The 12327-nt window shown below is 34.5% G+C and overlaps 1 protein-coding gene across 4 annotated transcripts in view; it reads left to right on the top strand.

The window, feature by feature from the left end:
* Positions 1-12327, top strand: part of OSBPL5 (oxysterol binding protein like 5) — a 160801-nt gene that overhangs the window by 93813 nt on the left and 54661 nt on the right. For all 4 annotated transcript variants that reach the window (XM_087950890.1, XM_026668300.2, XM_026668299.2 and 1 more), the window contains exons 2-3: positions 6411-6567; positions 9910-9983. In XM_087950890.1, the coding sequence (XP_087807016.1) occupies positions 6411-6567; positions 9910-9983 (231 nt within the window). The remainder of the gene's footprint in view (positions 1-6410; positions 6568-9909; positions 9984-12327) is intronic.

Genomic DNA, 12327 nt, shown 5'->3' with positions numbered 1-12327 from the left:
TATCTTCTTGCTCTCTAATTTCAAATGTCAATCTACTCATTTCAGCACAATTCAATATTTTCTTAATGATTTCTTCCTCTAATGGTATTTTCTCACTTTTCCAATTTTTAGCAAATACAATCCTAGCCGCTGTTAATACATTTACAATCAGGTACTTTAAATTTTTATTAAATGTATCAGGTAAGATTCCCAATAAAAAAATCTCTGGTTTCAAATCTATATGTTCCTTTGTCATTTTTTCCAACCACATGCGAATTTTAGTCCAATATTTTTTTAGCGTCCTCACAAGTCCACCACGTGTGGTAATATGAGCCAGGAGTCTGATGACATTTCCAGCATTTTTCAGATTTGTTCTTGAACATTCTTGCTATTCTTGTCGGGGGAAAATGCCACCTGTAAAACATCTTATACAAGTTTTCTTTATATGCTACTGACATTGTCATTTTATAATTTTGAGACCACAATTTTTGCCATTTCTCCAAATCAATCCCATATCCAAAGTTTTTCCCCCAAGCAATCATTGTTTCTTTGACTTGTTCTTCCTCTAGTTTAATTTCCAACAAATGACTATATAGTTTTTTAATCACCTTTTCATCAGAACCTGTCAAAATCCTATCTAAGTCAGTCAATTTATCATAAAATCCTTCTGTTTTAGAATCTTTAAGATACCTTGAGTGTATTTGCGCATATGAAAACCAACTCATCTTTATATCTTGTTCTTCTAACTTTTGCATCGTTTTAAGTTCACCCTTTTCATCCAATATTTCCCCATATCTAACTGTTCCTTCTTATAAACTATAGGATAGGAAAAAGCTTCGATAGTTGATAACCAAACTGGTATTTTCAAATAACATTGTTTCTTAATTTTCTCCCAATTCAACCATAACAATTCCCGTATATAGTGCCTTCTAAAATAGCCCTACGATTTAGTTCCTTTATACCACAAAAAAGCGTGCCAACCCAACAATAAGTCATGTCCTTCCAATGTCAATAATCTAGTCTTTCTTAATGTTATCCATTCTTTAGCCCACATTAAGTTTGCAGCTTGATAATACAACTCCCAGTTAGGAAGGCCAAATCCTCCTCTAATTCTAGCATCCTGTAAAAGTTTTAATTTTATTCTCGCTTTCTTACCTTGCTATATGTATTTCAACACAATTTTATTTAATTCTTCAAAATAGTCCTTGCTTAGCTTGATTGGTATTGTTTGAAACAAATATAAAATTCTAGGTAGAATATTCATTTTAATTGTTGAAATTCTACCTATCAAAGACAATTGTAGATTTTCCCACTTTTTCAAGTCGGATGCTATCTGCTGTTTAAGTTTGATATAGTTATTCTCTTTCAATGTAATACATCTTGAAGTCAAAATTATCCCCAAGTATTTAACTTTATTCGTAACTTGAATTTTCAATAGGTCTGCCAACTCTTCTCTTTGTCTCAATAACATGTTTTTTGTCAAAATCTTTGTTTTCTCTTTATTTATTTTCAAGCCAGCCATCTCACCATATGTCTCTATCTTTTCCAGTAATTTTAAAGCTGTCTCTAAAGGGTCTTCCAAAATAAAGACCAAGTCGTCTGCAAAGGCTTGCAACTTAAATTCCTCCTTTTTAACTTTCATTCCTTTTATGCTTGTGTCCTCTCTAATATTTCTGTTTAGCACTTCCAAAGTCAATACAAATAGCAGAGGGGATAATGGACATCCTTGTCTTGTGCCTTTTTTAATATTAATAGAATCTGTAAATTCTCCGTCTATCATCACTTTGGCTGTCTGCTTATAATATATAGTTTCTATTGCTTGGATAAATTTTCTAGCAAAACCCATCTGTTCCAGTAATAATAACATAAATTTCCAATTCACGTTATCAAATGCTTTTTGGGCATCTAAGAATATCAAAGCCATTTGTTTTTCAGGATGTGCCTCATAGTATTCCAAAGTATCCAGAATTACTCTCATGTTGTCTTTAATTTGTCTCTTTGGTAAAAATCCATTTTGATCAGGATGAATAAAATTATTTAAATATTTTTTAAGCCTTTCTGCCAAAATTGAAGCAAAGATCTTATAATCTGCATTTAATAAAGAAATGGGTCTATAGTTCTTAATTTGTAGTGGGTCAGCCCCTTCTTTTGGGATGAGCGTCATATAAGCTTCTGACCATGTTTTAGGCATTTTCTTGTTTATCATAACTTCATTCATAATTTCTAACAATGAGATACTCAACGATTCTTGTAGTGTTTTGTAAAATTCTGCCGGAAAGCCATCTGGTCCTGGTGCTTTCCCATTATTCTGCCTATTAAGTGCTTCAGTTAATTCCATCATTGTTATAGGATTTTCTAACATTTTCCCAGTTTCGTCCAGTATCTTGGGTAGATTGGCATTTTGTAGGTACTGTTTAATTTTCCCCTCATCAAGATCCTCCTGCTTATATAATTGTGCATAAAAGTCTCGAATAATTCTCTTTTTCTCCTTATTACCATAACAGACTTGGCCTTGTTCATCCATTAATTGTAGTATTTTCTTGGATTCTTTCTCTTTTCTCAATTTATATGCTAACCATCTACCTGGCCTATTTGCATCTTCAAAGTAGTTCTGTTTAGCACTTCTAATTTTTTGCGCCAGTTCTTCTTTCTCTGTTTGGTCCATTTTATGTTTAATTATGTCCATTTTAAATTTAATATCTTTTTTCTGCGGTGTTCTCTGTAATTCTTTTTCCAATTTTTTATAATCCTCTTCTAAAATTTTAATCATTTGCCTCTTTCTAATATTCTTTTTCTTTGTATAATCCATTATCAATCCTCTTGCATAAGCCTTCATTGTGTCCCAGACATTTTGCATTGAAGTATCTTCTTTTCTGTTCTCATTAAAGAAGGCCAGTTCTTTTTCTATCCATTGTATAAAATCTTTTTCCTTTAAAATAGTATTATTTAATGTCCATCTAGATCTTCTTTTTTGTCCTTTCCATTTAATTGTCAATGGATTATGGTCTGCCCATGTACTTGTTTCGATGTTTATTTCTTGAATATTAGATAATAATTCTGTTGACGTCCAAATCATATCTATTCTGGACCATGATGAGTGTCTATTCGAATAAAAAGTGTATTGTTGAGTCTTAGTATTTCTTTCCCTCCATATATCTTTTAAATTTAGTTCCTCTATCATTTCGAAAAAAGATTTAGGGAGGGTCCTCCTATTTTGTCGTATTGTTTTTGCTGAATAGTCCAGTTCATTGTCTACAATTCCATTAAAATCTCCCATTATAAATAAATTAGCATAGTCCAATTCAATTATTTTCATATGTAATTTTTTGTAAAATCCATTTTGTTTATCATTCGGGGCATGGATTGCAACCAAGAGTATTTTTGTATTATTATCCACTATTTCAACCATTAGTACTCTTCCTTCTTCATCCTTATAGATCATTTTTGCTGGAATGGTTTCTTTAATATACAAAACCACGCCTCTTTTCTTACAATGTGTCAAAGAAGTAAACATTTTCCCTATCTTCGGTCGAACCAATAATTGTTGATGTTGTTCTTTAATATGTACTTCTTGTAAACAGATTATGTCAAATTTAAAAAAAAAAAAATATTCCACCAGGAATTTAAAGTGGCTTCTACCATTCTGGCCTGTGCCATCATGCTTGGGAATTTGGTAGGATCAATGAGCCTTTTCAGTGGTTATAATGAATGGGATGTATAGCTTGCATTCATCTGATATGTTTATGTTTTGTGTTTGAGTTTTAATAGTATATACAATTCTATGTTTTGCTATATTTAGTCTTCTTGTTTTTAATAGTTGTGAGTTGCTCAGTGACAGATGTGAGATGGGAAGCTATACATACAAAAATAGAATAAATAAAATAATAGTAAACAAACCGCATTAAGGGCTGTAACCCAATTATGCTTTCTTTCAATTTATGGAGATAAAAAAAAGTTCCCCACCATCATACACAACAGTTAATAGTTTTTGGTATCTTTAAGATCCTTTCATTGAGAATTCTGAATTACTATAGAAGATTATTGTATTTCAGGGAAGAAATTAATGGTAATTGTAGCTTCTCTTCTTGCCATCCATGTTGAAGTGATGAGGTGGTGGTTACATAATATAATCTTGTTGTGCCCCTTCAGATTAACCTCTCCCATTTGCCTTTTAAGAGCCACTGAAATGCCATATGAAAGGTCTGTGAATTTAAAATTTACAGAATTTAATAAAATGATTGAATGAGAGAGCAGTAGTTTAATACAGTAAGTTTGAGATTTTTGGCCCATCTCCCATTCTAGAACCTAAGAGAGAAACCGTGGGAGTGTCAAGGAAGAGAAGAAAATTATTATTCCATTGATATTACCATCCAGGTAATCTTTCAGTAATTGATCCTACATGAACCTACCTTTTCTGTACGATTTCTGCATTTTATCACATAAGAGCAATGTGGTTGACGCACATCGGAAACAGCAAACACATTGCTCCCAAACAGCTATGATAAAAAGGAGCATATGGAAGGATAATCTGTTACTTCTAAAACGGAAAGTTGGCTTAGCTCAGCAATGTCATTTTTATAAATCCCATGATAAAAAAATAAGATCTGAAATGTCTGGAACACATTAGGTTTATTGTCAGTTTTTTGGAACAGCTTAGCAAAAGGACGTTTGAATTATCTTCTGTTTCCTGCCTTGCACTTTTAAGTCTCTCTGTTGTGTACACAATAATAAAAGACTGTGAAACGTTTGGTTGCTCTTTTGTATTTCTGTTCGTAAAACTATGAGTACTAATATTGTTAGATCTCCACCTTTAAAGATTAATTAATTTTACGAAACATTTTTTTAGTTGTTTACTTGAAAGCATGTTAATTCTTCTGATTTGTATTTTGAAGATAAGCCTGTTTTTAAAAGAAATTTATTTTTATCTCTAGTGTAATTTAGCAATATATGTTCCGTTGCAAAAAATTGCACCTGCAAGAAGAGTATTATTTTATAGCTCATGATTTTTAACCATTCCCAACATCCTATACATTCAGTATTACATTTATGTTTTGCTGACTATTTGCTATATTGTTAATGGTACACTGTAGCAAAAATGTGAGAAGGAAAAAGTATTCCCAGATTTTCTTGTTTTGTTTCTTGTATTAAAACAGGAAAACTAGCACAAACAATCTTTAATTTATAGTCTTATAAATTAGATATTAACCAATAATTATTTGGCTAGATTGGATTAAATCTAGCTAGACTGGCCTCCTAGGGTTTCTAAGATGGTTTTACTCAGTTCTCCTTCAATAGTAGTAATTGAAACACTCACACACACAAAAAATAAAATATTAAAAGAAAAATTAAACACTATATAATTATGGCATTAATACCATTGCCTTCCATTTAGAAGTCACCTCATAGCGGGTTACAATGCGCAATCATTGCCTAGGAATTTTGGAATCATAGGTTGCATGACATTTTTACACAATATGAACATCCAGACATTAATTAGGCTCTGTGTAATAAAGCAATACATTGTAGTTATGTTTTTAACTAAATGTTAATCAGATTTTATTCTTGAGATGTGTCGTTGTTATTTTTGTTGTTAAGATTCTGAAGTTGGATATGACTCTTCGTGACCCCATTGATCACAGCATGCCAAGCTCCCCTGTCCTCCCCACCTCCGTCTCTGGGAGACTGCCCAAATCCATGTTCATTTTGTGGATGACTCTATTTAACCATCTCATCCTCTGCCTTCCCCTTCTCCTTTTGCCTTCCGCCTTTCTCAACATCAGAGTCTTTTCCAATGAGTCCTCTCTTCTCATTTGATAGGCAAAATATTTGAACTTGATGTATTTAGTGGGCACCACATAATCAATAGCTGATTATTTCAGAACAGAATGGCTGGCCTTTAACCTAATCAGGCCAGTCTTTTTTTTTTTTTTACTGATGGGTTGATAAAAATTTTCTGACCTGAAATCTTTAGGAAAAGTCAGAGACTCGTATGATTTAAAGCTCGAAGAACCATTTTCTGTGGTTGTGAAAAATAGGCATTGCCTTCTAGTTTGGACAGTACAGTCAAGAACTTATATAAGAAGCAGAAATGGAAATAGGAGAAGCATCTTGATTGCTCCTGGTTTGGGTAGCAGGCATGGAACAAATAGTGTATTTTAAATTAAACCTGCCTGACCAAAACTAATTTTAGGTTGCATTTGGTTGAATAGATGAGGTGTAATATTGAGGTTATTAAAATAAATATTAAAATATTAAACTCCATTGTTGGCATATTTGTCATATTATTTTAAGTTATTTGTTCGGTTTTGTTTTTAAAAAGCCAGTGTTTTAATTTAACAATAGATTGATTTAAATAAGCAAAAAAATAAAGAGCAAAATCCCGAATATGTTATTTAGGCTACATGTGATGGTTTTTAATCTCTTAATTTCAGAAAACCCCTACAGCACATGCCATGAAGGAAGAAAACATTTTTCGGCGAAAGTTCTCACTCTGTCCTGCTGCATCTTCACCTCAGAAAATTGATCCTCGCAAGCTGACCCGGAACTTGTTTTTTGGGGCTGATAATGAGATCTATCCCATTAGCTCAGGTGAGTGTGTTCTAGTACAAGGGTTTTCAAACTTGGCAAGTTTAAGACTTGTGGACTTCAACCCCCAGAATCCCTGAGCTAACATGACTGGAGGAGGAATTCTGGGAGTTGAAGTCCACAACTCTAAAAGCTGCCAGGTTTGAAGACCCCTGTTCTAGTAGATTTTAAAATGTACTATACAGTGGAGATGGAGAAATGGGAAATCAAGACTTTTGAGCAGTTCTTGTAATTTGCGACAGCAGATCTGGAAGAATTTCCAACTCCTGATGATTTGATGGCACCAATAAAACACTTTATCTTTTCTAACTGGCACAAAAATATTTGAGACAAAAAAAGACTAGTTTTGTATTTGAAAGGATTTGTGCATAAGCTCCAGCTTCTGATATGGATAAAATAGTCCTGACCATGTTTTGAGAAACTTAGTGCTGTGTTTTGAGCCACAATTTTTATACCTACTTCTTTTTTGTGTGTGTGTGGGGTGGGGGGTGGGAGGTTGACTTGAGCAAATATTTATTGAAGTCCGGCAAAAGTTTATTTTTACTTTAGACCTTTAGCAGTTACAACTTTACAACCTTTACAAGAAAACAATCATTCTACGTGGAAAAAGAAACAGTGAATACACTTTTATCAAAACAACCAGTCACCAAATTTAGAAAGAAACTCTCTAATCCAGTGCTTTTCAAAGCTGGGAGTTCTAAACCATGTGAATTTCAAATTGCAGAATTGCTAGTTGGGGAATTCTGGGAGTTGAAATCCACACATCTTAAACCTTTCAAGTTTGAAAAAAAAAACCTGCTCTAAACTAAGAAACACTGATCCTGTTCTGTTTTTTTAAAAAACAAGTTTTATTTAGTTTTCCATATTTTAACGTCTCTTTTTAGTGAACAGCATGATTACAGGTTTCACATATACATACAAATATGACCGTGATTACATATTCAATTTTTATATCCAATTCCTTATCTTAACAGTGCTTTTATACATTTTCTATTTTATTGCATTATTCCAAATATTTATCTCATTATTTAATTCACTTATGAATTTTTATACCTGCTTCTGTTTGGTGAACTTTGGAATGCAAGTGAGAAACTTGCTAGATCTGAAAAACCTAACCTTTGCATATCCATTTTCTTGATTATTGTTAAGAATTGTGTCGCTATGCACTCTTGCAAAATCTTCTAAGTGCTTAATTCTCAGGCTTGGACATCCTATGACCATCCAGATATGTTTAGTTTGGGCTCCTGTCATCCTTGATCCATATCTATTTATAACGCTTATATATATACCAAACTCAAACAATTAGATTTTGGGCTGCAAAGGAGAAATAGTAAAACAAAAATTTAGGGAAAACAACATACCATTAAAACTAGCTGAAACAGTTAAACAGTAACCAGAACTATACTGGGGTCTCCGCTCATCCTGACCCAAAGCAACTGGGGAAATTAATATGCATTCTTTATAAATAATGGTTAAATTTAAGTCCTTATTAAAAGAAAGGGAGGGCTTCAAAGAAAGAATTGGAACAGGTATGGAAGAAGAAGCAGGGCATTAGACCTGGGAAAAGGTCTAATGTTCTTCTCTAATGTTCTTCTAAGCTATCATTAAAAATTGGAATCTACAAGAAGCTAAATAAGGCAAGGAGGGAACACAGAGGATTTTTCTTCAGGAATTTATCTGTTAAAAAATGAATCTATATATGTAAAAGTGAAATACCACTCAGACATCAACACAAAATCTCCAGAACCGTAAAGCCTACAAACTTGAAATTTGGCATGTATGTTCCTCTTGGCTTCTAGCTGCTCACTAAGAAAGGATTTTTGAAATGACCATCACAGCACTAGTATTTCGTATATTATTATCAACACACTCTGATGCTAAGAAGTTCTACTCCCCCTCCCCACTTGAAAAGAAACCTGTTCCAAATGCAAAACACAAGCAGAGGAGAGGAGTTTCAGTTTTAGTTTTACAGCACCAAGCAGCTTTAGTACAGAACAGTTGAGCTAAGCCACACCCAGGCTCCCTGCTGTCTCCTTGCTCACACAGCAAGTACTGCTTCAGTTTCTAAAAAGCCCTCAACTCTCTCACACACTGACAGGATGCTAGCCAGATGAATACCAATGGATGCTGGTTGGCAGAGGCAGAATTTTTTCCCCCTTATTTTCCTCCCCAAAAACAAAGCCACACCACATAGTTTCATAGTGAAGCACGGGTATTGAGCTAGTCACATATGTAGCCAGAAAACTATATTACAATTTTGATTTTGATTTATTTGTGTGATGCCAGTTGAGCCTTATTATCTCTTGATTTTTATTTCTTGGTATAAAAGTAGGAACTGCACATTCGTGAAGTTCATTTTTTTTCTGTAGATTCTTGTGATCTGATGTAACTAGCTGGATTGTACTCAAATCTCCTTAAAGAGTTATTTTTCATTTGTAGCATACCCTCACCAGGTTCTGGTCTCCTTGTAGTATTCATTTTGCATTGTCTTGTGGATTTTGTGTTTAGTTGTTTTTGGTCAAGGCAATACTTATATATTTTAATAGAAAAACTTTATATTTTAATATCTAAATGTAATATTTATTACAGTTTACTTTTTATTTCTCTTTTTAAGTTAAATTAGGATTTTGTTTATCTCTTATGAAGTTAATCTCCCAAGAGGAGAAGAGCTGAAACCTCTTGACAGATTTCACTGAGAAACATGGCCAAGAGACTGCATTGTAAAGATTATTTTGTTTTTCTGCTTTTAGCTTTTATTCACTACAGAGACAATATGCATTGTGAGACCATTATCTCTCTGAAACATTGGGTTTAACAGAAAGATGTTAAGCAGTACTTCTCTGGAAGATAAATAATGACAGTAAGAACTACCAAGTTGCTAATCTAAAGCAGAAGGGAAGAAGGCAGCTTGAAAAGATCAAGAGGATCGCTGGGAAAGGAGATTTGAAATTTCTAGGCCCAGTCATTCTAAGAAGTTAAATTTATATACTACCAGACTCCCAACTAGTCTGAGCAGTTTACAGTTGCTAAAACGTTTAAAAACAAACAATAATACAAAGGTAGCATTCTATAGAATTCCCTAAATTGTTGCCCTCTATACCTGATGGATATCACCTTTTGTAATAGTCTCCTACCTAATATGAACAAAGATTATAGTGGTGGGAGAATTCCAGAAATCAAAATCCAGTATTTTTGGAAGAAACTTGGTTGGGAAAAATTATCTGCTTGCTTTTCTATAGTGTATAACCCTAAGGTATAGCTTTTGTAGGGTACTATATCTGCTTTTGATTTCTTTAAAAACACAGTAAAGGAGTACTTAAAGTTTTGTTTAATGTTGTGTTTCAGGAAAAGATATGGAAGGAAATAGTTTGCCCATGCTGAAGGATGAGATTCCTCAGACACCAAACTCTACTAATAAGGTAACGATGATTACAGACAATTCTTGCTCCAATTAAACTTGCATTAAGATGACCTGTCAATAGATAAAATACTGTACAGTGAATTTCCTGTGTTTGTAGCTAAATTCTTGTTGCATTATACTAGAGAGAAGTAAATTTGTGCCATTGTTGGGTATGATTATCTACTCTGACATTCAAGGGTATCTGATCATCAATTCAAAGCACAGTACAGCTAGTCAGTCCTTGACTTAGAACTGGCCACATAATGACTGTTTGAAGTTACAAGGGACATCCCCAGAGTTACTTATGGCCCAGATTCAAAGTTCTGATACACAGAGACACCCCATGTGGTAACATGATTGCATTTGGGGCACTTGGCAGCTATAGGAAAGAGACTCTTCCAGTTGAGGGGTCAAGCAGGGGATTAGTCTCAGATCTGAATGCCATTGAATTTTATCTAGTCTTTCCCAGGAGCAAACTGCCACTCTGGGGCGATGCCTTGAACTAGGCAATAGAACAATAAAGTAGCTAGTTTAAACTCTTGATGGGTGGGTCTGGTTGTTCCAGCCTAACATGGCCCTGTATTTGCAGCCGTTTGCGGTGTCTCATGGTCACGTGACCACAATTTGTAACGGTTTTTCCCCCCTGGAAATCTGCATTTGCTTCCAATTTTGGGCAAAAAATCTCTGCATTATGGACAATGGATTCACTTAATAACTGCTTAACGACTGCTGGAAAAAAGGTCATACAATCAGAAGTGGTTATATGGTGAACCATTTAATGACCAGCAAGGCTTATGACTGTAATTCCAGGCTGAATTATAGTAATAAGTGAAGGACCACTTGTACAAAGGTGAGTGCATCCCCTTTCCCAGGTCTAAGGGTTTGTCATGCAGCGAAAAATGTTTGCAATGGTGAGCAAATATAAAAACTTCTGCTAGGGGATCACTTTAATTTGAAATACTTGATTGAGTTTGACCCTGGTTGTTAAAATTGCCCAGACAATTATGGGAGAGGTACCAATCCTATGTAGCCATTCATTGTGGTGAACCAGTTTGGAAGAGCTTCATGTATCAAATCAAATACACAGAGAATTGAAACAGGACAATGTGTATACATTCTGCACTTGCAGTTTAATGGCCCAAATCAGTCCAATTTAAATTAAGTCCTGTTCAGAGAGTCATTCTGAATTAAACTGGACTTTCACACCTGAAGCCGCTAGAGAGAACACCTCTCTCCAGATACATATACTACCTTGACTTCAAGTCATTATTTCATGTTCTGATTTGGAGGTTTCTGTAACCATAGTATAAATGTTGTGTGTTCAAATGCTACACTATAAATAGCTTTGTTGCTGGTTACAATTCAGCGTTGGGTGTTCAATTTCCTGATTATTATTGTTGCTATGAGGGGACAATCTTACAGCCACTTACTCCCCACGCCTAGCCGCAATGTTTTGTCGCTATTTCCTCGATCTTTGTTTAAAGGGCAAATTGATTGTGGTTATTCTTGATGTATAGGCTAGAAACCAACCTGCCTTGGTAATGGTTGGGTTTGCACTAGTTTCATACACAAAGAAGACAGACACATGCGTTGTTTGTATGTGTAATATTTCCACTAAATCATGCTCTGATCTTTGAGGAAGTTGCTCTGCTTTTTAAAATACCACAAGAAAAATACTGCATATCTAAAGAAGCTTAAACAAGCTTTAATTTTGCATGATGGAAATTATCTGCATTAGGGGCACATAGTCTCCATTCCCCCAAAGCTTTGATTTTAGCTCCATCTTTGAACCTCTATAAGATGAAACTAAATTGTAATTTTCAGGTAAAAGAATGGAAAATAAGTTTAGGAAGAAAAGAGAAAGTAATAAAATGGAGAATATAACAGATTTGATTTATGTTAAATTAAATGTAAACTAAATTTAATCAAATACATGTGATGGTCCTATTTAACAATAGCAGTAGCACTTAAAAGCCTCTTCGTAGTGCTTTTATAGCCCCTCTAAGCAATTTACAGAGTCAGCATATTGCTCCCAACAACCTGGCTCCTCATTTTACTGACCTCGGAAGAATGGAAGGCTGAGTCAACCCTGAGCTGGTGAAGATTGAACTCCTGACAGTGAGCAGAGTTAGCCTGCAATACTGCATTCTAACTACTGTACCAGCAAGGGGGGAAGGCAATCCCAGGATATTATTCAAAGGCCAGTTTTAGTGGTGCCCTCAGCCTGAGAATGTTTTTGCCTCTTATCCACTTTTCTAATAGGCATTTTAACCTTTGTTTTTCCACTTTTTAGAATACATAGATTTAGATGTACCTGCTCATGTATATGTGGATCCCTGATAGTGACCTCCTTAGCCTCTTTA

The sequence above is a fragment of the Notechis scutatus genome, chromosome 1 (genome assembly GCF_049901735.1).
Source record: "Notechis scutatus isolate UNSWTSFEM ecotype Mainland chromosome 1, rNotScu1.2, whole genome shotgun sequence".
Taxonomy (NCBI): domain Eukaryota; kingdom Metazoa; phylum Chordata; class Lepidosauria; order Squamata; family Elapidae; genus Notechis; species Notechis scutatus.
The sequence above is the reverse complement of the archived record's forward strand: the minus strand, read 5'-3'. Positions and strand labels throughout refer to the sequence as shown.